At 46.8% G+C, this 26,012-nt stretch overlaps 1 protein-coding gene across 1 annotated transcript in view; it reads left to right on the forward strand.

Annotated features, from left to right (window-relative positions):
- The window catches only part of Mb21d2 (Mab-21 domain containing 2), a 98,032-nt gene extending 73,678 nt beyond the window's left edge, over positions 1-24,354 (forward strand). Inside the window, exon 2 of the mRNA XM_050159956.1 lies at positions 21,537-24,354. Within this exon, the coding sequence (XP_050015913.1) occupies positions 21,537-22,801 (1,265 nt within the window). The 3' untranslated portion in view covers positions 22,802-24,354. The remainder of the gene's footprint in view (positions 1-21,536) is intronic.
- The last annotated feature ends 1,658 nt before the right edge of the window (positions 24,355-26,012 follow it).

Genomic DNA, 26,012 nt, shown 5'->3' on the forward strand with positions numbered 1-26,012 from the left:
TTGAGCCCAGCAACCTCGACACCAGCAGGTAATAGGTGGACATATTTGAAGCCACTAATATAAACCAAATAAAATTCGTCTTGTGAAGTATTAATTCTACTTGCACTCTGTGTGGTCTGGAGTCTTTACCCTTAGGAGGAGAGAGTATTGCTTTTCCTAGTATTCTTTCATATGTTCTGTGAAATGTTCTTTTTATGTTAAATGGGGCACTGTGCCAAGATTCCTTGGCTTCTAAAAAATGGGCTTTAAGGTCTCTTCCAAGCTCTGTTTTTTCCCCCCTTCACTTCTGTGGCATAAGAATTTGCCTGAGACAATCTGCACCCCCGCACAGGCTTCTGTTTGGTACAACATTCAGCTTCTCATTCGTTCAACACGTGTGTGGTGTGCCAGAAATAAAGGAGGTGGCCATCTGGAGCGTCCCCCAGGCCCCTCTCAAGAGCTGCCATTCTAGCGGGAGACAGGCAGGTATCTAGGGGATGTGCTAGCGGAGCACAGGGCAGGACCAAAGCCGTCCACCAATCTGAAGATCGCAAGCGAGGCTGGGCCTGGGACGAGCCCCAGAGAACTGTGTTGTGTGCTTCACAGCCTTTCTGAGCTCTCTTCAGTATTGGGAAAGAATGTGAGTGTGTCCTACAACACGGGGCTTGCTAAGATGAGAAGATCAGCTGGAGAGAAAAGGGGCGATGTACAGAGGTCGGAGGAAACAAGATGGCTACGTATCTGACATGCAAGGCTTAAAAAGGTGTAACTGCAAAGAAAATCTTAAAGATCTAATTTTGTATTTTTTTTTCTTAAATAGAGGCTTTGGGCCACAAATGAGCAGAAACACCCCTTTTATAGAACCACCTATTTCAGTCAAATCATTAAAACCATATAACAGGTTTTCTGTTCTCATCCTTGTCCCCTGAGATAATTGATATCCATGGATATGGTTTTGTGTTTCTCTCTGAGCTAATTCCGGCTGGGGTGGGGCTCACTGGGAGAGAGCCGGGCTCTACACCTCTAGGCTCCTGCCTGCCTCTAGAGAGCGTTGTGCACACGGATCGGTCTCGCGTCTTCATTTTCTGCCAGCCCCTGGTTTGTGCCTTGAGTTTCTGTCATGTTTCTTGAGGTCTTCTTACGTCCTAAGCTTCCTTTAGTTATTTGACTGTTTTTTTTTTTTAATCCAGCAAATCTTATGTTCACAAAGGCTCAAGTGTGAAGATTCATGTCGCTTTAAAGGATGAAATCTTCTTGGGATAAAGTCCCTCTGTGATCTGAGTTTATTCTCGCTGTCCAAAACTCTCTATAAATCCGGGTATGTTCCGGCAAGAGATTTCTTCTCCTCTCTTTTTCTCACAAAGACAAATCCCTGCTGAACTCGAAGGGAGAGGTGTCTCGGCGATCTTGTCTTTCTAGAAATGGTTACTTGACTGTGGAGGAATGTCCTTAGGTGAAAGGAAACAGACATATAATTTTGTTTGCATTTTTTTCATCTGCCAACGCATTCGCTAACAAACATATAATTAAAACATTTACTGCATTTTATTTATTTCTTTATATGAAATATAAAGTAGTAGTTATGTTGCCCAAGATAACCTTGAATTTGGCTCAGTGATCTTCCGGCTTCAGTTTTCTAAATAGTTGGGATTATAGGACTTGGCTACCACGCCTACCTCCTGCTTTGAAAGTAAACCAGATCCATGTTTATGTGATTTTAATTAAAGTTGAATCTGTTCTAAAGAGAATTTCAAAGTAATCCTGACTTTATTTTAAGTGTGTTTTGTCAAAGCCCCTGGGAAAGCTTAGGATATTCAGTTTGGAAATTCAGATATGAAATTTGACTTTAATTTTGAATGCATACTTAACAATGTGTCAGCTATGACTTCTGTCAGACCCAGACCGTTACACCCCATCATAGCTGCTGGGTGCAGACTTGTGGAAAGGAGAGGAAGGCTGGATGTAGCCATCAGTGTGATGGCCAGACTGCCCTGGGAAGGATTTGCATTTTCACACACTCTGTCTTCTCAGCACCATATCAGTTGACTGGGTTGTGGGAGCCCTGGCTGAAGAGTTAAGAGAGGACCATAGTCTGATCTTGGCTTAGACACCAGCTATGTGACCTTCTGCCCCAGACCCAAGATCAGTTCTCGCCTGTAGCTACGATGCTCTGTGGGCGAATGGGCCTGAGGCACTCCTGCCTTCAGATTTAGCCCTTAAAAGAAGTAAAAAACCATAGAACGTACAGGGCCACCCGTAGCCACAAAGGGCTGGCTCATCAGTGGTGTGCCACTCCTTCTCACGTGTTTGCTCCTCTCTGTTTCTTGACCTGTGTGGTCTCCATCACTCTGAGAGCGCCTTCTACCTTTATTGTCACCAACCCAAACCTTTGCCTTGGCTGTTCAGTCTGTCAGGATAACATCTAGGCAGGTATTCAAATGATGCATCAAAAGATACAGCAAGAACAAAGTTCATTCTCGTCTCCCATCTAGATCTGAATTCTCTCGCGTACTGCCAAGGCTGCTGTGTGAGCTGAGTGTGGTGTCTCACAGAATTGCAACACTCGGAGCAGTAGTTCTCAACCGCCCTATGCTGCAACCCTTTAATACGGTTACTTGTGTTGTGGTGACTTCCCCCAATAACATAATAATTAAATAATAATATAATAGAAATAAAATTATTTCTTTGCTATTTCATAACTAATTTTTGCTACTGTTAGGAATCGTATTGTGACTACTGTTGTGTAGGCTGTCTCATATGTGAGTCCTGTGAAAGCCCCCCTTGCCCAAGTGTGGCCCCCCCCCCAAGGAGGCCTCAACCCATAGGTTGAGAACTGCTGACTCGGAGGCTAAAGCTCTGAGTTTGAGGCTCGTCTGGGTTACACAGTGAGTTTTAGGCCAGTCTGAACTACAAACCCTGTCCAAAAAAGAAAGAAAGAAAGAAAGAAAGAAAGAAAGAAAGAAAGAAAGAAAGAAAGAAAGAAAGAAAGAAAGAAAGACAGACAGACAGACAGACTAGGGGGCTGGAAAGACTGATGGAGAGATGGCTTAGAGGCAAAGAGCACTGGCTGTTCTTCCAGAGGTTCTGAGTTCAATTCCCAGCAACCACCTGGTGTCTCACAACCATCTGTGATGAGATCTGATGCCCTGGTGCCCTCCACGGGCTCTTCCGTGCAAATGGTGCACATGAATGGTGCACATACATAACATGGAGCCCCACACATACACACATAAAATAAAACAAAGTAATTCTTAAAACAAAAAGTAAATGACTCCAGGATGTCCTGAACTTTCCTTTTCAACTACATTTAAAACCTGCTTCTGTTAGGAGCAAGGAGCTGAGGCATAGCCGCCACCCACTTTCCCCCGGACCAGTACTGTTTGGTTGTTGGCACATGTAATTGTTTCTTGGTAACTTTACATGTAGAAACGTGATCGGTAATAAATTTAAAAACCAGATCACATATTTCCGGGTAAAAGCTTCTCCGGCGGCGCCTAGGCTCACAGCTGCTACTGTTTTGCTGGTGAATAATAATAGCATATTAACCTGGGTGTGGGGAAGTAGAAACTACTGTGAGGGTGGGAGAGAAAGAAGAGAGAACCTGAACAAGATCATCCACACACCTCGGTGACGGTCAGTACGCCCTGGCTGCCTCTCCCGTCCTCTGGCTTCTTAGCTGATCTCCCACCTTGATCTCAGTTCATACCCAGATGCTCAATTCTGATGCCCTAAACTTTCCCGCGAGGGGCAGGTGTTCTCTGCTGCTGTGCGAGTTAACTCCAGTTGAACACATTTGGGGGATTAAGTGGTAATTAGCATTTTAACTTCCATTTTCTTAATTGTGAACTTAATTGGTAGTGTTTCCAGGCAAAATGAGGGGGTAAAGCCAGGAAATTCAGCTAAAAAAATAAAAAAAAAATCCCGTCTGCACGCTTAATAACCCTCCTTGCTTGCCCATGGGTTCCCAGCGTCTTTCATTTTGGGACCCCTGGAATGTGTAAGGCTGGGTGCCATGGCTCTGCTGTCTCCCAAGACAGCAGTGGGGCTGTGAAGATGGCAGGAAGGAATGGGCGGGGCAGGGTAGAAGGTTTATGTCACTCATTGGTGTGGTCTGTGTGTGAGCCAGTGTTTTCTTGGGAGTCAGGACCCTTGGGTTCAAACACCCACTCCACAGGGTGTGTCACTTGAGTGATCATCTAGCCTCAAGTTTGTCCCACTTCTTCACATCAACAGAGGCATCCCCAAGACAGTGGTAATATAAAAATACCCTTCTGGCCCCAAGTGGACAGTCATTAAGAGTTCAGGAATGGGTGGGCAGGAATATCTGGGGGCTGCAGCATTGTTCAGAGCGATGTGTGTGCATTGTTTTTGCAAGAAACACACTGGGAGACATCCTTCGACTGGAGGATTGATTGGTGGGCATGGATAGCGGGTGGTGGAGTTTGACTGTGGCTCTCTCCGTGTGTGCAAACAAAGCCAAAAGAGCTCCTTAAATCATGGTGGCTTTGCATGGTGGCCTTGGGCGGGATGCCGGCGGGATGCATGCTGTTATCAGACATGCACACTTTCAGCAGGAGCCATGCATTCTCAGTGCCTGAAGGGGAAGGTGCCGTGTCCTTCATCGCCTGCAGAAGGCTGTAAATCTAATGCCTGTTATTTTCTTTCTAACCACTCCAAAGAAACTTTCCATGTGTCCTGCCCTTGCAGCACGGGGCACCGTCTTTGGGTTCTGAATGCCTTTTGGAGAGGTCTGAAATCACTGTTTATGTGCTCAGGGGTCATAGGGCCATGGGGCCGGCTCCGGTTCGTACTGCATCAGTTACACACACAGCAGCATTTAGATGACCTTGCTTTCCATTTGACAATGACTTTCCTGGCACCCTTGAATTTTTGGGGAATTATCTGTTGGAAGAGTCTGAGCTTCAGTCTGTGGGTCTGACTTCTACCAATACATTTTTAGTAGTTCCATTTTTTTTTAAAAAATAGAAAATTCAACAAAATTAGTGCTAGGAAAGAAATGAAAGTGTGGATAGTATTCAGCTGCTTGAACTTTGGTGAGAGTCTTACATTTTTCTAATTGTTGTTCTTGTGTGGTGTACTTTTAAAGAAACAGAAGGGGTCACTGTCCACTTAGAGCTGGGGATATGGCTGGATGGTAGAACACTTACCTAGTGTCTTCAAGACCTTAGGTTCAATCTCTAGTGCCACCAAAATATAATTGATAAATGTATTTTTTAATATACTGGCACACTGGGTAGGTTATAATATATATGAAAAGGAAATAATTAATATACTTATTTTAATATACTGCACACACTGGATAGGTTATAATATACTTGAATATGAAAAGGAAATAATGCATTTATTTTAATATACTGACACACTGGGTAGGTTGTCATATACACTTATATATGAAGAACTATCATAGATATTTATCTTGGAGGTGATTTTAAACCATCAAGACTATATCAGTTAATCATAACTACCTAATGTGTCCCCGCTATGTCCCAGACACAAGGAGCCAGCTTTCTATATCATCAGGTCCTTAGCCGTTCTCTTTCTAAGTCATCTTTCTGCTCAGGCATTTAATTCCGAGAGTGGCTTCCTGGATGGCCCCTGTGCCAGCTGGGTCACACTCACTCCCTTCTCACTGCTCCTCACCCTTTCCCTTGTGTCCTTTTCCTAGGGTCTCAGGTGTAATACTTTTCTACACCACTTCCCGGGAACCAGCAGCACCTTCCTTTTTGGGGGGGCTCCACCTTATTAGGCACTTGCCGCCTTCTTTACATACACTGTCGTTATTTGTTGATTTCTGTTTTGCCCTGGGGTTGGAAGTGAGGACTTTGCACTGAGCTGGCAAGTTCTCTTCCCGTGAGCTTTCTTCCTTGCTTTCTTGTACGTTTTGTTTTGAGACAGAGCCACAGTAAACTGACCAGGCAGGCCTGGAACTAGCAATCCTCTTTGCCAGCCTCCTGATTGGTGCCAGCCAGCCTGACCAAAGTAATTTTTTTGAGAACCACCTGTGTATATGTGTATGTCTCAGTGTAGATAGAGGCCCCTGTGTGGTGTCAGACCCTCTGGAGTTGGGCTTATTGGTGATTGTGAAAAGTGAAGTTGGTCACTGAGGAAGAGGGGTGTTGGCTTTGAGCAGTTCTCTCTCTCCAGCCTCGGCGTAGTGTGTGTTTTAAACACAGCATTTCTCCCGTTCTCTTAACACCGCAAAGCAAACATATGTTTTATTCAGAGACTTTCGAAAAGTCGGAAAATGACAGGCCATTCTGTTCAGGAAGTTCATTGGCAGTTAAAGAAGCAGAGGAGTGTGTCGGAGAATTGACATCACTCCTGGTTGGGTGCGGCTGGGCCCCGGGTGTCCTGCTTTGGACCCGGGGCTTACCAGGGCTTGTCTGTAGAACACTGGCTGAAGGGCCTGGTGTCTCAGATGCTGTCTCTGCCTTGGCATGTCTGGATACAGGTAGAATTAGTTGAACAGGGAGGAAAGTTGGCCAAAAGGAAGTCTTTTAGAGAGCCCTGAAATGATTAAGGTAGGGAATTGGGGCCCCCTCCTCCCACAGTGCTCGGGATAGAGAGGATCTTTGGTAAGCACTGGGGCAGAATTGGGAGGTGGGTAGCTCTGGCATCAGCGTTCTGCCGACTCTCAGCTCTCTAGGAAAACTCAGAGCCACTCTGCGCCCCTGTTAGCTTGGGTTAGTCGGTCTGAATCAAGATCATTCCTTCTGGAAACTACAGCTTCTAGCAGAGAGGCTCACCCCCGCCCCAACCCCAGCTTCCCTGCACAACCCACAGGCAAGGAAATTCTGCCTTCTCTCCTTGGCTGTGTGGAGCGTGGCCCAGGCATTTATGCAAAAACTACTGTGGACAATGTCCTGACATCAGCATGTTCTGCAAGCTTGCATTTCCAAACTAATGTAGCTCGTTGGAAAGATTGGGTCATGGGCGATTGAATTTACAGCCAGAAAACTAGTGAAAACGATTAGCAAATACTAACAAATAAATATCATGCCAACATAGGGCTTTACCTTTAAAAGTTGGTTGAAGGTTCAGGAAGCAGACCCAGATGGATCTCTGTAAGTTTAAGGCCAACCTGGTCTATGCATTGAGTTTCCAGCCCAGTCAGAACTACATACTATGATCCTGCCTTAGTATACAGACACCCACACATGCACACACAGACACACAAAATATCCGTACACTATGGCCTGTTGGAAAAAGACTTAGATGTTGGACTTTGGAGACAAGGTTAGACTGAATAGAAAAGGAACCAGTTCCCTGAACATTGGGTGCAGCCTGGCTAGGGAGACCGTGGGCATCGCTCTCCAGGGGGCTGTGTTCTGCTGTATTTGAGTGTGTTTTGTTTACTCTTATTCCTTGGTTGTACAAGATCTTAGCATTCTTGAGAAAGTTGTTTATGAAATGAGAGTGCTTGAAGCGTGTTGACAGAACTGCCCAGTTCTCCAGTCCTGTCCATGTCAGTTCGTGTTATACAACAGGCTCTTTGTAGGATGCAATGACCAACAGCTAAGAACACAAGAGGACATAGAACAGCAGCCTCCATCCTGATGAAATGCTTGGTCTTGTCACACTGTCAATCTTATATCATCCTACGCAAAGTGCTGTGCAGAGAAGAAAGGTGGTAGATTGCTAGGAGAAAAAAAAGCTTCTACAGGAGGTAGAGTTAGCATGATTTCAGTAGTCAAGGATACGGGGCAAAACAAAGACTAAAAACAAAAGAGTGTGAAAAAAAGATTGGGAGGTTGAATACGCAAGCCAGTGTTTGATTGGGCGGCATATTCCGGGGAATCCTTTCTGGGACAGCAGCTCAGGGGGCACACAAGGGGCAGTCTAGTGGAATGAGCTGGGCCTGAGCGTGGGAGGTCTAGGCTGCAAGGATTGGGGTACAGCCAGAAGGCGTGTTCAGGCTGTGTAGTGACTGGAGCCTGTCCTTAGAAACCCTGTTGGAAATGATGCTGTGTGGTGGTGATGGGAGAAGAGGCCAGTTGGGGGCATTGCCACTATCCCTGATGAGATGTGAGGTCCTAGCTGGCGGGTGACAGGGACATCCAACAGCATTGGGGTCTGTAGGGAAGACCAGACATTTCAGAGACAGGATGTCAGGTGTGTGACAGCTGAATCGATGATGCCCGACTCGGGTGTGCCCGTCTCATGATGACAGGTATGTCGCCTTCAGCAGTAATGGTTCTGCGAAGCGACCTGGGTTTAAATACATTTGCGTGGGAGTCAGAAGCTGGGCGCTCTTGATGCCTGTGACTGGTAATGGTTGAGTGCTCTCTGGACGTGGAGTGGAAGTGCCTTGTTCTTGGCCCCAGGTGGGGCGATGGTGTTGACCATGGTGCTTGGAGCTCCAGTCCCTGCTCAAGCGCTGGTTTAAGGACCAGGGCACGTGTTTTAGGTAGGTGATTAGGTGCGGTGTTTTGACTACATATAGTAGGCAAGATACACTAAGAACAGCAATGTAATGGCTGCTTTCTCTTCCTCCTCCGCCTTCTCTCCCATCTTTTTCCCCTCCCCCTTTTCTTCCCCCCTCCCTCCTTTCTCTCTCCCTCTCCTTCTTTTCCTTTTCCTCCTCCCCTTCATCTTCTGAGATAGGGCAACTTTAGCCTACCTGAGAGGATGACCTTGACCTCCTCAACCTCTGGTCCCCCTCTTCCCAGGACTGTGCTGTCCCATGTCAGCCCATGGGCCCAGCTGATTTTCTTTTTAGGTCTTGGTTTATCCCTCTCCTTCTTTGACTCTGTTTTGACCTCATCCCTAGATATGACTCCTCCGTACGGGGCAAAGGAGAAAATGGACGGCCAGGCCTACCCTCGTCACAGTGAATCGCTGGAAGGTTAGGGCTGCGGTCCGAGATCATTGTTCTGGTTTCCCTTCTGTCCCACAGTTGATGCTAAATTCTGTGGCTGTGCTCATCCGGGGTTCCTCGGAGTGCAGTCTTTGACTGGCAGCCTCTGCTACCTGGGAAATTACTAGAAATGCCGATTGTACAGACCCACCAAAGCAGATAGTCCAGGAGCAGGCCCACCAAAGCAGATAGTCCAGGAGCAGGCCCACCAAAGCAGATAGTCCAGGAGCAGGCCCACCAAAGCAGATAGCCCAGGAGCAGGCCCACCAAAGCAGATAGCCCAGGAGCAGGCCCACCAAAGCAGATAGCCCAGGAGCAGGCCCACCAAAGCAGATAGCCCAGGAGCAGGCCCACCAAAGCAGATAGCCCAGGAGCAGGCCCACCAAAGCAGATAGCCCAGGAGCAGGCCCACCAAAGCAGATAGCCCAGGAGCAGGCCCACCAAAGCAGATAGCCCAGGAGCAGGCCCACCAAAGCAGATAGCCCAGGAGCAGGCCCACCAAAGCAGATAGCCCAGGAGCAGGCCCACCAAAGCAGATAGCCCAGGAGCAGGCCCACCAAAGCAGATAGCCCAGGAGCAGGCCCACCAAAGCAGATAGCCCAGGAGCAGGCCCACCAAAGCAGATAGCCCAGGAGCAGGCCCACCAAAGCAGATAGCCCAGGAGCAGGCCCACCAAAGCAGATAGCCCAGGAGCAGGCCCACCAAAGCAGATAGCCCAGGAGCAGGCCCACCAAAGCAGATAGCCCAGGAGCAGGCCCACCAAAGCAGATAGCCCAGGAGCAGGCCCACCAAAGCAGATAGCCCAGGAGCAGGCCCACCAAAGCAGATAGCCCAGGAGCAGGCCCACCAAAGCAGATAGTTCAGGAGCAGGCCCAGCCAGTCGGATCCTAACAAATTCTCTAGCACAACCATGCATGTGGCACAAGCCAGAGCCCATGCAGCACAGAAGAAAAGGGAACTGACTGAACAGGTAGAAAATAAACTAATACACACACAAACACATACACACACACATACACACATACATACACACATATACACACACATAAACACATACATACACACATACACACACATGAAAAACCCACATGTTTAGTTAATACTAAAAGTCAGTGCTGTTCATTGACCTGAGTAGTATGAATAGAATCATATTCAACAAATTTCTTATTTTCCCAGCATCCTCCAAGCTCCAGAAATGGTACAAGAAGCTTTATGAAACTTTTAATCAAGTGTGACAGGAGCCATGTGACATAGATAGTATTAACTCCCTATTTTTAGAAATGAAGAAACTGAAGTTGGAAAAGTCAGTGGGGGCTGGGGAGGAACGAGTAACATGCTTTGCACCACGGAGCGGAGTCCAGAATCCTTGTACCCACATAGAGAGCCAGGTGTGACTGCCCATCTCCAACTCCAGCACTGGGGAGCTGGAGACAGGGAGGTCTCGGGAGCTCACCAGCCAACGGATTGATTAAGTCCGCGGACAGCAGTAGACCTTGTCTTAACATATTTAAGGTGGATGGTGACTGGAGAGGACACCTGACATCAGCCGCTGGCCTTCACACACGTGCACCCGCACACAGCAGCCTCCATACACACACGTGCACCTGCACACACAGCAGCCTCCACACACACACACGTGCACCTGCACACACAGAGGCCTCCACACACGTGCACCTGGACACACAGCAGCCTCAACACACATGCACCTGCACACACAGCAGCCTCCACACACGTGCACCTGCGCACACAGCAGCCTCCACACACGTGCACCTGCGCACACAGCAGCCTCCACACACGTGCACCTGCGCACACAGCAGCCTCCACACAGGTGCGCCTGCACACACAGTAGCCCCCACACAATGCAGTTAAATAGTTTATCCAAATCCTGAAAAGCACATAAATTTGATGCTTGTCTGTGCTCCTGAATTCAGAACGTGTGGCTGACGCCATCCACGTTATCTGTTGGGCATCTTCCCTCGGCCTCTTTTCATCCTGAATCTGCAACATCCCATTAAAAGGGGGTTTGCTGCAAACTGCATGCAGGTGTCAGGTTCACCAGCACAAAGCACAGTATCCTGACACATTTATCAAAGCATATCAGCAAAATCACATATGAATTATACAAAATTATGTCAAACCTTTAGGAGTTTTGCAGGCGCCTCTTTGTTGGGCTTGAACCTGTCCAACTGTAATGAAAAGTTAGGAAGTGGCGCCCTCGAGTGGAGACTGAGGAAAATGCACCCTCCAGTGGCTAGAACAAAAATTATCAGTATTTTTTGCTGGAGGATTTCTCCCCAAGCCCTTTCTTCTCCCTTTCAAGACTTAGAATTTCAAGAGTGAGTTTTATCTCAAAGTTGGAAGCTGTTACATTTATATAAGAAAAAAATGGATCTGGGTGCTTTTGCCACCATCTTGGATTTCTGCATCACAGTTAGACCACAGCAGGGATTATTATCTCCTTCAATGACTTTTCTCAACCCTGTACTCATTTTTCTACTTAACTGCATTGAAAGGCGCCCAGTGTGAATGTGGTGCATGGCTGTGTTTACTCCTTTGGGTCAGAATTCAGCTGCTAATGGCCTTGGAAATTGTAGACCTGGGTGGAGCTGGACGATTTGATCTGTGTCTTTGGTTTCAAGGTTGGCGCTGTAATTGTGCCATCCCCGCAGGCTATGGCTGTGCTGCCAGTCCACACACTTGATACTCCTTGACCCATCTTCAGGGTAGAGTGTCCGCCAGTTCTCCTGGAGGACACTCAGCGCAAGCACTCTGCAGGCTGACGATGGATTGGCCCCTCTCTGGCTGGTGAAGGAGATACAGATGTGGACAGACATAACCATCGGGAAAACCCTGGCAAAGCACATGGCTCTGTTTCCTCCTAAAGGAAAGTGGACACCTGGGAAGTTAGAGGTGGGAGTGAGTTCGCAGTTGAGACAAATGAAGCGGCTTCTGTTTTGCCCTGAGATTTTTATCACAGCTATGCTTCCAAATGTCTCTTTTATATCCTCCTTCCATGATCCAGAGAGTAGCCTCTCTGCTCCCACAGTCCTGATTCTGTACAGTTAAACTTTGGTTAAAAATTGGGGGAGAAACCTCTGTATTTGACAGTTTGAAACACACTCTTCTGAAAGGTTGTGTTTCTGCCCTTCGAAGTAAAACATAGAGACTCAAAAGTTTCACACACACACACACACACACACACACACGGGAGGGGGATGTGGAAAGAAAGAGCTCTGGGTTGCCAGTCCGATACTCTGGCATTCTGCTCCCAAAACCTTTGGCTGTGTGCTCCTGCGCTCTGATCTGTACCATGGCAGTTGATCATAATACCGGGAGTCAGATTTGGCTCCAGTAACAGAATCATCCATTCTTTATGTGGGCAATGCACATTTGTATTAAGCTCCACTCCCTGGAATCTGGGATCTCCAGCTTGTTGCCTCGTCAGACGACAGGAGAGTCGAATGACCCGTGGGTACATGCTCCTCTCAGAATCATTGTTGGTGTCTAGCTGGAATGGTGGCCACAGCTCTTCATCAGTTGGGGAGTGCAGTGCAGAGAAGCTAGGCTCTCATACCACTTCCCGTGTAAGCATCAGAAGGGTGGCCTTCAGGTTGGCCTTTGCTTTCATGTGGCAGATGTGGATTTGAGATACAGCCTTCTTCCAAGATCGCCTGTGCCTCTAACCTGTACCAGTGCACCTCCATCGAGGACATTGCTGGTTGTTTTCAGTAGCCTTTCTTTCTTTCTTTCTTTCTTTCTTTCTTTCTTTCTTTCTTTCTTTCTTTCTTTCTTTCTTTCTTTCATGCAAGCAATTTCAAACTCAAACAATGAAGTATGTTTTGTTCCTGATATTGAACGTAATTATCAGGTAGTCCATTCTGTCTTGAAAACGATTCTGTTCTTTGTTACCAGTGTTCAGGCACCTTTTCCTGGGACTGCTTGCCCTGGAGCTTGTCTGGCCGTCTCCCACTGAGCTTGTAGATGTGGGTGTGCATGTCCTAGTCTGAGCTTTAGCATGCCAGCCTTATGTTGTGGAAAGTCTTGAAGCACATTAACTTCATCAATTTTGTTTTCAAATTGGAGGAACTTAGAATATCATTTTGCTTAGAAACAAGTAGGGAATATTTGTATTTGAGAAAAAAGAAAAGGCAGAGTATTTATTAATAAATCATATGGAAAACTGGTTAATAGTTCTTAAATATATGATTATTAACACTTAAAAGCAGCCTTCCCCCCCCAGGAGTGATGTGTGTGTGTTTATTTCCCTGGGTAATAAGGACCTGTTGGCCCTCTGTATACAGTTAGTCTAGACATAACAGGAATACCATCCGTAGATGCCCACTCTCTGTTTGACCTTTGAGCCCATTGTTGTAAAACACATTGGCACCTGGGGGATACCCAGATGACATATCCTTCCTTCCTTCTTCTAAAATAACGGTGGGGAGGACGCATTAGTTTCAGTCTAACTGAGGTCAAAGAACTAGGTGAGCGTGCTTGCCCTGACTTGCTGCTGAGCGTCCAGGAGCCTGTGTCTTCACTTGCTAGGTGAGGAACGCCTTCTGGACCTCTTGGCCTCGGCTCTGTGTCGATGGAGCTGCAACCCCACACTAGGCTTTTCCTTTCTCAGGACGTAAATGTCAGTTACCAATCAGGAGGCATCTCGAACCTCCGTTCTCAGCCTTTCTAACACTGTGACCCCTCTTGTTGCGGTGACCCTCAACCATAAAATTATTTTTCTTGTTACTTCATAACTGTAATCTTGCTACATAGTGTAAATATTTGTGTTTTCTCATGGTCTTAAGGCAGTCCAGGCAAAAGAGTCATTTGACCTCTAAGATAAGACCCACAGATTGAGAAACTCTGATCTAGGTTCTCTGAAGCTACGAGATCGAGGGTGATGGTTTTAAACTGACCCCTACAGGGGCATCTCCCTCTAGTAAGTTTCTGGTTGCCTCCAGCTTTTCTTTGAGGATTTGCTGATTTGGGAGCCAGCGATACTGCTTAGTAAATGCATGGAGCTCTGGTGCCACCTATTGGTGGTTACTGGGAATTCAAATATCGATCACACTGTAATCATCCAGCGCTTGCTGGCACTGATGCTTGGGAATTGGTGCTTTGGAGTGTCTTAGAGTGGAAGCCATCAGAGAACAAGAGGTAGTACTTCCACGGCTTTTGATTATTCCCTAGTCCTCCCATTAAAAGGCTGTGGCTTTAGACTGTTTCAAAGTCGCTCCGTTAATGGGCTTCTCTTGTCCATCTGATGCTTTTGCTTGGGGATATGGATGAGATACAATTTATTATGACGTGTGAAATGACAGTCTGGCTGAACAGATTGACACTGTCATTCTAGAGCGTTTTACCCACCAGTTTCATCCTCTGTAAGGACAGCTCACTCCAGGATATATGATCTGTTCATCGGTGCAGTTTATATCTGCAGAACTTACATTGTTAGCAGATGCATAGGTTAACAGACAGAGGGGACCCAGTGGGTCACTGAATAGTTAATAATTGGCGTGAGAGAAAACGGAGAGATGGAATGTGCGTTTGGAATTCGTTCACAGAATTCAGAGGAATGGGGACAAGGTGGAAGCTGCCTCCTTTGTCTCATACACACACACCCTGCAAGGCTTACTCTCCATGGTTCACTCCATACTTACATAAGAATGGCCCATAGCTAAGGTGTTCATGAGACCCATACCTAAGGAGGACCTGAAACCCTTATCTAAAGAGGACATGAACTCCTCATGCTCTGAAAACGATCCAGAAAATCCAATGCTGTTGACTGGTCAGCAGAATTAGATCATCCACGCGGTAGTAAATAAACAGACTCGATGCTAACTAAAACATATCGAATACACGCTTGCTGATCCGAGAGCCCAGTGACCTTTGGGGGCAGTTTTTCTCAGGTCTCACTTGGTAAGGCATACAGCAGGGACACATTCCATGTGCTAACTGGATATAACAAGGAGCTCATCACTGCTGGCCTGTATGACTGCTGTTGTGGTCAGTTGGGCCTCTGAGAGGTGCCAGTTCCTTGTGGTGGCGGTACTGGGGCCAGGGCAGGAAGCAGCCGAGAAGGAAGAAAAGCCAGCCAGGTGCCGGGTAAGCTGAGGAGGGCGGGGGTTTTCTTCTGGACTCTCTAGGAAGCTGTGAGAACTCCTCCTAGAATCACCGAGGTCCCCATCCTCTCCTACATGGGGAGGGGACGCCTCCCAGGCTGTGCTGTGGGATGGGCTCCTGGGCTTTCTGGTGTGGCTGGATCAGCAGGAGGCCCTGGAAGCAGGAAACGGTCCCAGGGCAGGAATGGCCTGTCAAGGCTGCAGAGGACTGGGGAGCACACTGAGGACACAGCAGGGCATCAAGATCCCTGTTCAGTTTGTCTAGTGTTCCAACACCGGATATGGTATTCTATGGACATTATCCACTAGATGTCTTGAAGTGTGCTGGGTGAAATTATATGATGTTTAGCTATTGTAGAAGAAAAATCAGATAGTAAGTGATATTGGCAAATAGAATTCTTGAAGCATTCTTCACCATTGCAAATGTTTGAAAATGTTCCTAAGTAAGTTGATGTTAAGGTAAGGTTATTTGACTAGCCAATAGTAGTTTTAATTATTTTTTTTTTAGTTTACCCTGTCCCTCTCTGCTTCATGTGACCTGGAACTTAAAAGTCGGCTGACCTGAGCCTCTCCTGGGCCGCAGCTACACCTGGGTGCCTTTCTGATGAGCAGTGACCTCTTTGCCTAGGCAGCATGGGATATCGTATAGCAGGCTTTCCCGTTCCTTACTCCTCCACTTACTCCTCCATCTCCTCCTAGTATGTGTGTGGCTCCGTTTCCTTCACGGTAGAGGGGCAGTTCTGGGTAGGCTTGCTTCATCCACTCTTGTCCTGCGTTAGGGTAGGAGAGTCCTCAGTTTACCCTCGGCAATCCTATCAGGACTGGAAAACAGAACACTGTTGTTCAAGTCTCTGAGATGCTGCGTTTACTACCCAGCTCATTCTCAGCTCTCCTGATGGATGCAGCCAGCATCTGGCTTCCTTGCAAAACCATAAGCGTTATGCATGGGAGACCATTTCTCTTGACCCCACTATCCCCAGTGTCTGTGGGTGTAATACTTATATCCCATGCATGATTAAATTGAACAAGTTCTGAGCCCTTTTCCTTCCCCACTAGGCTCAACTTTCCCATTTCAGAGTGACTAACTCAAAAGTTCACATACATAACCCCAAGAGAAAGCAGTGGAAAGTGGCCTCCTGGTTCCTTTGCAGAGGTGGCTGGACCCAGCTAACTTAAGTCTGAAGGTCTCTGTGATGAGGTTTTCGACTCTGTTGCATGTGGTCTCCAACCCATCTTCCTGTTCTAACATAGTCACTTGGCACCACACTGACACTGGCTCTTTCTTCTGCTGTCTTTGCTGCTGAGGAATGAGTATTCTTCATTCTTGAGCATGGCTGTATGAAGACAAGACTCGCGAGTCTCGCCAGTAAGTTCTGAGTTACCGAAGCCGTGCTTTTTGTGTATCCTCCAAACTGAGCTCAGTGTTCCTTGGTGGGGAAAGTGCTGCTGACGTGTGTCTCTGTACAAGTTTGGACTCCTGGGGTACTGGCTGACTGATAACTGAGCAACCTAGCGCTAATTGCCAGCTGTGTGCTTTGTGTTTCACCATGGGTACCTTACAGACTTAGAGTCATTATTTTGCAGTTTTAAGAAAAGCGAGCCTAGTCACGCTCATGGTACACCTACAGACTTGAAACCCTCCTGCTCTCTACAGTAGCTTAGAAGGCTTTGAAAAGGCCACTGACTTTCGGAACTTCAATTTGAAAGGAAAATAATGAAATAGCGAGGCTTTTTGTTCCCTTTTACCCTACTTGACTCTTTGACAATAGTACACCGTTTTATACATGTGTGCTGCCAGGTCTTCTGGGAGTCGTGGTGTAATTAATGAGGCTTTAAAACTGACTGAAAGACACGATACATTGCGCAAGCGGTTGTCTTCTGATTCCGAAGTCTGTCTTAGACATGGGAAAATAAAACCTTGACTCCCAGGAGTTGCTGGACTTAGAGATGGCTTACCTTTCATTGGCTCTGCTAATTTTTATGCCAGGTGTGCTTTGTTACTACCTGATTTACAGGACACCCCAGAGCCGGCCCGTCACTATCATAGGTGGTGAGAAGCCTATCGTTAGTCCAGGTCAAGGCTTCCAAGTCCACAGATCACAGGTGGACTGGTAAATCCAGCTCACCCGCTCTCTGTTTGCCAAACTACCTGTCCACTAACATGGTGCCACTCAAGAATATGTCCCTGGGCCAGTAGAAGTCTTGTTATATATCCATAGGCGAGGCTACACTATTCATTTCACTTCATCTAATCTTTTTGTGTGCCTTGAATGTGCTAGAGGCTTCTGTTAGATGGCTTTAATTAGATGTTCAAACCCACTTGATGGAGTGAGTCTCGTTTGCTCTGCTTATAGGTGGTGGAAACAGGAGCACATACGAGTAAAATGAATTATGTCTGCCATACGCTTAGATGCTTGGTATCCGCTCTATAATGGTGGTGTGTGTCTTTGCTTAAATAAGGAATTGGAAGCTCAGGAAGGTTAAATATCTTATTGGGCTCATCTAAATTGTAAATGACAAACCCAGGACACCCTCCCAGGCCTCTCCTTCTGGTCCCAGTACTCATGTATATTGATCAGGGTCAAAATGGACAAAGACAAAGGAAGTTCCTTGAGGGGACATCTTTTCGGTATTCCTTCTCTTGTATATACACTACTGAATAGTCATGATCCTAGCCCTGCCTGGAGTCTTAATCAGAGTTTTAAAGTGTTAAGTGAAGCTACGGGCAGTTGTCAAAGCAATTGTGCAAAATAAAACTGACGCATTGGCTTATACAAGCTTACCGTAATGAGAGCGTTAGCGGTGACTAGGAGATAGTTGGAGAGGCCCCACCAGGACCCTCTGTGTTTTCAGCATTGTGCAGTCTATGTATTGGGAGAATATTAATGGCATTTTCAAGGCCAGTTGGGTCCATTCTTTCTTGATAAATGTAGGTAGCTAGATATGATCTGTTGTTACTGGTCCAAGGTCACAGTAAAGCTTCCAGCAGCAAAAAACACAAAGCCAGTGCTTTGTCAGGAGAGCTGAGCTGGGCTGCTTCCTTTATGAGCCACTTTGCATTCGAGTCAAGCCAGGTCCTTGTCACGGAGAGACCAGTATGCATGTGATACTCTGACCTCTGTAGCATGTACGAGAAGGGGGCAGTGCTCCCCTATGTCACTTAAGCCTTCAGTGAATTATTTCTCAGAATCCTGGGTGTTTGATTTTTTATAATCCCCTCCACCCACATACCTCCCACAGACAGGCAGGCAGACAGACAGAAAGACATACAGACAGATGATTTTCTGGATATGAATGATAGATGCCAAAACCTACACACTGGCCATTACGAATTCTGTAGATGATGATGCTCTTAGAAAAAGATAGCCCCGCCCACCTCTAAGGATGCTGCTTGGGATCTCGAGTAAGTGTGACAAAGGTGTGTCTTCCTGCAGAGTTGAAGCTGTGATATCCTCACAGGCTTGTCCTCAGTGTCTAGCAGCCCAGGCCACTGTCACCCTAAGGGGTGTCTCAGAGTCACAGAGGGCCTTGTCACTGCCGTCCCACACTGTGCCCATCATTAAGACTCACTGCTCGAAGAAGGCTCTGTTTGTTTAATTGTGTGTGTGTCACAGGAATTGAAGACAAGAAAGTGGTAGCACACTTATCACAAACCAGCAATTTTCTCAGATCATACAAGATACTTATGTACCTAATCAAAGATAATGTATCTCCTGTAACTATAGTTACAAGACGTTAAAACTTTACAACTGTTTTCCAGCATTGTGTGTGTGTATGTGTGTGCGTGTTTAAAGGACCCTCTACCTAGACACTGATACCACGTACCCGCGTAGTATTTAGTAAATGGCGGTTTTGAAGATAGGACTCTGTGTCTTATGCTATGATGCTAACAGTCTAGCCCTCTGTATGTGAATGATGGAGTTCATTTGGTTCAGGGGCTGTTCTGAACTGAATCACTTCCTAAAGTAGTGTGGGGTGGCAGATTTTATCCACTGGGACTTAGGGAGGTGGGCTTACCTCTCTTCTTTAACTTGCTGTTCTGAAGGTGGCATGGAGCTCACTCCCTAGACTTAAGGGCTCCTTGTCTGTCAAGAGTAACATTAACGTCTTCGTCAGTAGAAACTATACAGTAAGAAGAAGCCAAAGCCTAGAGCAAACCTCTATCTCCAAAAAATATTGCAGCAAAATTACAGTCATGATGTAGCAACAAAAACAATTTTATGGTTGGGATCACCATGACTGGAGGACCTGTGTTAAAGGGTTGCAACATTGGGGAAGCTGAGAATCATTGACCTGAAGGACTGTGGGAAGATGGCCTTTCCCAGCCCCTGGCAATCTGTCTGATATGATAGCCAATACAAGCTCACCTTGGCTTAAACGTAAGCAGGACAAGTTTGCAAAGAGCATTGCTGGGAGTGGATAGGGCTGGGAGGGCTCCGGTTTGTCATCACAGTTTTATAGAACTGCAGGCTAGCAGGCCTGAGAAGGCCAGATAGAAGTGCAGGCATCATGGGATGAATGCTGTTTTAGCAAGTGAGTTCCCAGCTTCTGAGAGTATAGGAAACGAAGCCCCAAGCTCGCTCCTGAGCTGCTGAAGTTCTGCATCTTTTGAGAGAAGTGGTGTTCAAAACCAGCCTAACTCCCCAATTCAAGAGTTTAGCCAAGCACTTGTTATTGCCTCCTTAAGAAGAAAAGTTTATTTTAATTAAGTGTGGATACAGCTGTTAGAAGTGAAGACTCCTCTGTGGCAGGCAGGGCATATGCAGCTGGTAAACGCCGCTACTTCCCCAGTCCAGCAGAGGGCGAAAGGGAGTTTTAGCTTACTACACTCCCACTTCCCAACCCCTAGGGATGTGTACACCAAGTGCAAGGGCCACAGCGTCTCCAGGCCAGCAGAAGAAGGGAGCTTTTTAGTTAATATTTCACACAAGTCTACTTTAAGAAAAGAAAAAAGCTGTTAGACTCCAACGCAGAGTTTGTAACATACTTTGAAATCAGAGAGCTCAATCTGATCCTTTTATGACTAAATCCTGGGGTTTTCCATTACAAAAAGTGGAGGTTGATATTAAAACACGGTAACAACCGCGTTGGGGTTTTTTTATCTACCTGTTGCTAATTTGGCTTTCTTCATATTGAAAGGAAGATAACATTTCTCTGTGTGGTTTTCAGGGTAGCCCATGCTTGCCTGGGTAGGATGAGGTATCACAATTGGGGGTCCTCAACCTGTGCTTGCCTGGGTAGGGGCAGTGTCATGGCTGGGGATCCTCAGCCTGTGCTTGCCTGGGTAGGTTGCCATGCCACAGCTGGGGAACCTCAGAAGTAACCTCTGAGATAGAGTTAGGGATATTTACTGAAGAACATTTCCAGCATCTGTACTCCTGGATGGGAGCCAGGAAGGGCAGGTAGAAGGGAAGACACAGCTCAGTCCCAGAGTGCTTTTCCTGACGTCAGCCTCCTGACTTGAGTGTGAGCAGAGGAGTCCACCTGCCACCCCAATGATGGGAAACAAACTGTTTCTGGTGATTGACAGAGTGAAATTTAATAAAACCACCAATTTTCTTCATCAGTGATTCTTGTTCTTTAAAAATTGTTAGCGTATTTATTGTACGAAACAGTGGGTTTCATTATGATCTTTCCATACACACGCTTATACATATATGTGTATATGTGTGTGTGTGTGTGTATAAACCACTCTCCTTGCTCTTTTTTTCCTCCTTTCCCCTCTTCCTCTGACCTGTTTATTTCCAAATCATGAAGGATTTTCTTAAGTGAAATTGGATTTTTGCTTGTTTATTACTTTATGCATGTGCTTGTAATGCTGGGACCCAAACCCAGGGTCTTGCACATGCTTAGGCAAAGCCTCTCCCCCTGAGCTACATCCCCAGCCTTCAGTTTATTACTGTTCGTAGAAATAGCACACACCAGGGAGAAAGAACCGTTACCCCCTGTGATGTTTCAGAACACTGCCTTGACTTACCCACAAAGTCACCATAGCCACACACACCATGCTTTGGTAAACTCTGAGCAGGTGCCAGGAGGAGAGGTCAGGCGATGAGGTAGAGGTAGGAACACGTTGTCCTTTGAAAGTCTCTGCAGTCACACTGAGAACTGTGCATGCTGGGGGAAGGACTGGGTAAGTGAGACTGTCTTGGCAAAACCGGAGGCTGACTTCACGTGATGGCGTCAGTGTGGAGAACAGGGACAGTGGCGAGAAACACGGGATGAGATGAGATGGGGTTGAGTTTTGGCAGTGCAAGGTCAAGAGGATTGGAGCGTATGGTAGCTCTAAACCTGAACGACTGAGCAGGTTCCTCAGGGAAATGGCTAGGGAAGAGGAGGCCTGGGTGGTGGCCAAGTGGTATTCCTGCTCATGCTGATGGTCCCACAGAGCCCTTCCACCTGGGAAAGGGCAGGCCCTCAGCAGTGTTGGTAGCTGAGTCTGTGCAGCGCCTGAGGTCTGGTTTGGCTCCCATGTGTTTCACGGAGGTCGGAGCTTTTTCCTGTTAACGCATCTTAGCCGTGTGCTTCCTGTAATAGTCTTTTTCTCTTTTTGTTCCTAGGAATGGTGCAAAAGCTAGATCAGAAACTTCCGGTGGCTAACGAGTACCTGTTGCTCTCCGGAGGAGTCCGAGAAGGTGTGGTGGACCTGGACCTGGATGAGCTGAATGTCTATGCCCGGGGTACTGACTACGACATGGACTTTACCCTCCTGGTGCCAGCCCTTAAGCTGCATGACCGCAATCAGCCTGTGACCCTTGATATGCGCCACTCAGCCCTGTGCCACTCGTGGCTGAGCCTCCGGCTCTTTGATGAGGGGACGATCAGTAAGTGGAAAGATTGCTGCACAATCGCCGATCACATCAACGGGGCCACCAACTACTTCTTCTCGCCCACCAAAGTGGCTGACTGGTTCTATGACTCCATCAGCATTGTCCTCTCAGAGATACAGAAGAAACCCCAGCGAGGGATGCCAAAGGTGGAGAAGGTGGAAAAAAACGGGACCATCATCTCCATCATCCTGGGCGTGGGGAGCAGTCGCATGTTGTACGACATCGTCCCCGTGGTGTCCTTCAAAGGCTGGCCCGCGGTGGCCCAGAGCTGGCTTATGGAGAACCACTTCTGGGATGGGAAGATTACTGAGGAAGAGGTCATCAGTGGCTTTTACTTGGTGCCAGCTTGCTCCTACAAGGGTAAGAAGGACAATGAGTGGCGTCTGTCCTTTGCCAGGAGCGAGGTGCAGCTGAAGAAGTGCATCTCGGGAAGTCTCATGCAAGCCTACCAGGCCTGCAAAGCCATCATCATCAAACTCCTGTCAAGGCCCAAGGCTATCAGCCCCTACCACCTGCGGAGCATGATGCTCTGGGCCTGTGACCGACTCCCAGCCAGCTACCTGGCTCAGGAAGACTATGCAGCCCACTTTCTGCTGGGTCTCATTGACGACCTGCAGCACTGTCTGGTCAACAAGATGTGCCCTAATTATTTCATCCCACAGTGCAACATGCTGGAGCACCTGTCAGAGGAGACGGTCATGCTCCACGCCCGGAAGCTGTCCTCCGTGCGCTCCGATCCGGCCGAGCACCTGCGCACCGCCATCGAGCACGTGAAGGCAGCCAACCGGCTGACCCTGAAGCTGCAGCGGCGGGGCAGCACCACCAGCATCCCCTCCCCGCAGTCGGACGGAGGGGACCCCAATCAGCCTGATGACCGCCTGGCCAAAAAACTGCAGCAGCTCGTGACTGAGAATCCGGGGAAGTCCATCTCGGTCTTTATTAACCCCGATGACGTCACGAGGCCCCATTTCAGAATCGACGATAAATTTTTCTGAGTGACTTGACCTTTTTTTCTTCTTCCTCTTGGTTCTAAGACTTCCGTAACGTGTAGCGTGGTTTGTGATATTGTCATTCTGTTTTTACATATCCAGCTTACATTGGATTTGTTAAGGACACGTTTTTAAGTTTCCTGGTTCTGCAGGATGGTGCAGGCTCTGAAACAGTATTAGTACTATTTCATATTCTGCCTGATTTTTGCTGTTTGTTTTCTAGTTATTGTCACATGGTTTTTGTTGTTGTTGTTTTTTATGATGTCATTTTTAAGGAGAACTTGAGCCATATAGACGACACTGCCCATGAATCCTCGTTCTTGCTTTCTGCCTCACACTCGGTGTGGATCTGTTGGCGGATTTGAGGGAACGCATTTCCTTCTTGCATATTCGAACCCTTTCTCCGCTTTTGTTCTCTTTTTGACCTTGTTCTTCGCCTGAGTTTTCACTGAGATGGGTATCTGCGAGTCCTAAGAACCTGGAGGCCCTGTGCATGCTGGCTGAGTTTCTTTCTTTGATCAGAAGAGTTTCCCGTTTCTACCGGATCGGAAACTTTCGAGAGAGAACGATGCACATTGTGTTTCCGAGCAACCTCATTGAATGTAATTGTCCTCGAATCAGCAAACATTGGATGGTTTGGAGGGAGGATTTGATAGCTTTCCAAACAGAATTAAGGTTTCCAAATGTTAGTTTTAGTGTTTGTAATTATTTGAAGCCTTATTTAAATCCTATTAAGGAGCACACCATTCTAATTGTTATTTGCACTAATGAAGTCTTCTCCATTGTCATAGCTGCAGTGTGTGTTTCAGTGTACATTAACATCCTTTCCGGAAACGTCGTCGCTTTTCATTTCGTCCAGTTCTCTGGGTCGATAGAATGAGTCTCTGCGTTTGTCTAGTTCTCCTTTAATTGTGGGTCCCATTTTACCCTCCTTGGTAGATCTGGTTCCTGCCTTACCGAGGGAAGTTTTTGATGCTTTATACCTGTTCACCGACTAGCTAGAGCTTGGGAAGATAATACTTGACAAAGTGGGTGTCTTTGTATTTATTTCTTTGGGGGTTCTAGAGATTTTTCTCTTCCCCTCTCCTTTTTAAAAGTCTCTTTTATTTCTCCTGAGACCTTGCTGGAAACTGACAGGCAGAATTATCCCCGAATTGAAGATACCATGCCTGTTCAAAGCAGGTTTCCCTGTAGAGCAGGAACCAGGAAATACCTAAATGGCTGTGTTGGAATAAAGGAGTCCTATATTCTGACTGAAAAGATTTACCAGATTTAGGTGCTGCGAGGCGTTGGCCTCTGTTTTTGTGTGACCCGAAGGCAGACGGTGCCTGAGTTATTAGGCCTGCTGATCGAGACAGCCCATGATGTCTGCTAATGGAAAAGTCAATCAATACGGTGGCTTTTGGTCTTGAACGTCCAGACTCACAGGTTGGATTTTGGCCATTTGGAATCAGACATATGTGGTCTTGGAGTTTTGCATGGGAATTAATGTAATATGCTTATAAATCAACAATCTCAAGTCAAACACAAAAATAAAAAAGAAACTCCTGGCCTTGGAATCTTGTTGTCATTATTGCTTTGTAATCTCAAAGTTTGTCTCCCTCTTCTCTCCCCCCACGTGTTTCCTCCCATTTTCACTAAGACGCCCCTTCTTTTTAGCCTGGAACACTAGATCTTTCAGCCTGAGCTCTCAGTGCTAGGATATCCATTATGTATCCCCACACCCAGGTTGAAATGGTTTTCGTCTTAGCAGTGAAGTGGTGGTCAGGAAGTACAGCCCCTGCCTTAGTCTAGAAGAAGTCTACATAGTGAGACGCCTGTGTTCTTTCCTCCCATGTTCCGAGTGGTATACACTTACCTTCCACACAAATATTAAACATCATTAAGTCTCATTAGAGAGCTGGTTCCTGATTGGAAAAGCCAGTGGATACAAACCAACATTTCTTTAGTCTCAAACATGAAGGCGTGCCATCCAATCCCAGTTCTTCCATCCGGGGATGTACCCTGTGGAGAGCCAGGACAGAAGCACATATTCCTCCCAGATACGGAGGAGGAAGCATTTGATTTATGTTGGTACTGACAGGTATCACCCTGTCGTGGCACCTGACGTCGGATAGCACTGTAGGAAATGGATTGGAACCTTGAACCCAAGGCCTCTTCTCTTATGTGGTCTTATGATGGAGGTGGGTCTTGTATCTTATCTGTTGCTTTCATTGGTTAATAACAAAGAAACTGCCTCGGCCCTCATAGGACAGAAAATTAGGTAGGTGGAGTAAACAGAAGAGAATGCAGGGAAAAAGAAGCTGAATCAGGGAGTCGCCATGATTCCCCGCTCCAGACAGACGCAGGTTAAGATCCTCCGTGGTAAGCCACCTCGTGGGCTACACAGACTATTAGAAATGGGTTAGAACAATATGTAAGAGCTAGCCAATAAGAAACTGAAACTAGCCGGGCCAGAGAGTGTTTAAAAAGATACAGTTTCCGTGTAATTATTTCGGGGCTTAACCTAGCCATGCGGGCGACCGGGTGCCTGGGACGCAGCACTGCCGCTCCTACTTCAACAGTCTTCCTCATTGCCAGTATTTTAATCAGTTTTGAGTTGGGTTCATTTCGTCACTATATTTAGTCAAATGCGCCAAGCTGAGCCTTATTGGATGGTGTGTGTCCCTTTCTTTCTGGGATAGCTATGAAGGATTCATACCCTTGTATCTGTGTATTTAGAGCTGGCATGTGCCGATTTCATTGATATCTATCATAGTCTATCTACTTTAGCCATTCTGTTACATTGGATAGGTTCAAACAAAAGTCAGGTATACAGTTGACGTGGGCAAATATATTCCCAAACCATTGCTCTAAAGTCTATTGTACTGTGAGACCATACCCAGAACCAACATCTCATGTGCAATTAGCTTCATCTGAAATGCTTTTACATAAAGGCTTTCAGATATTTCATTACAGGCATCATAAGGTTTTGGCACATTCTGATCTTTCCCCCTTTGCCACATCTAGTCATAGTGGCGATCCCAATATTTAAATATCACACAGAAAAGAGCAAAGACCTCTGGGTGTTGGTAATTTTAGCACCCATTGTTTAATCTCCAGAATTCCTGTCCAGGCCACAAACCTGAGACTCTGAGGTCAAAGGTAAGTGTATGGACTGTTGCTTAATAACCTTTTTCTTAAACATATTCCATTGAGTACCCACCAGGCTGCCATT

This window comes from Alexandromys fortis, unplaced genomic scaffold, assembly GCF_014885135.2.
Source record: "Alexandromys fortis isolate MF-2015 unplaced genomic scaffold, M_Fortis_MF-2015_v1.1 scaffold_100_1_3062724, whole genome shotgun sequence".
Classification (NCBI taxonomy): domain Eukaryota; kingdom Metazoa; phylum Chordata; class Mammalia; order Rodentia; family Cricetidae; genus Alexandromys; species Alexandromys fortis.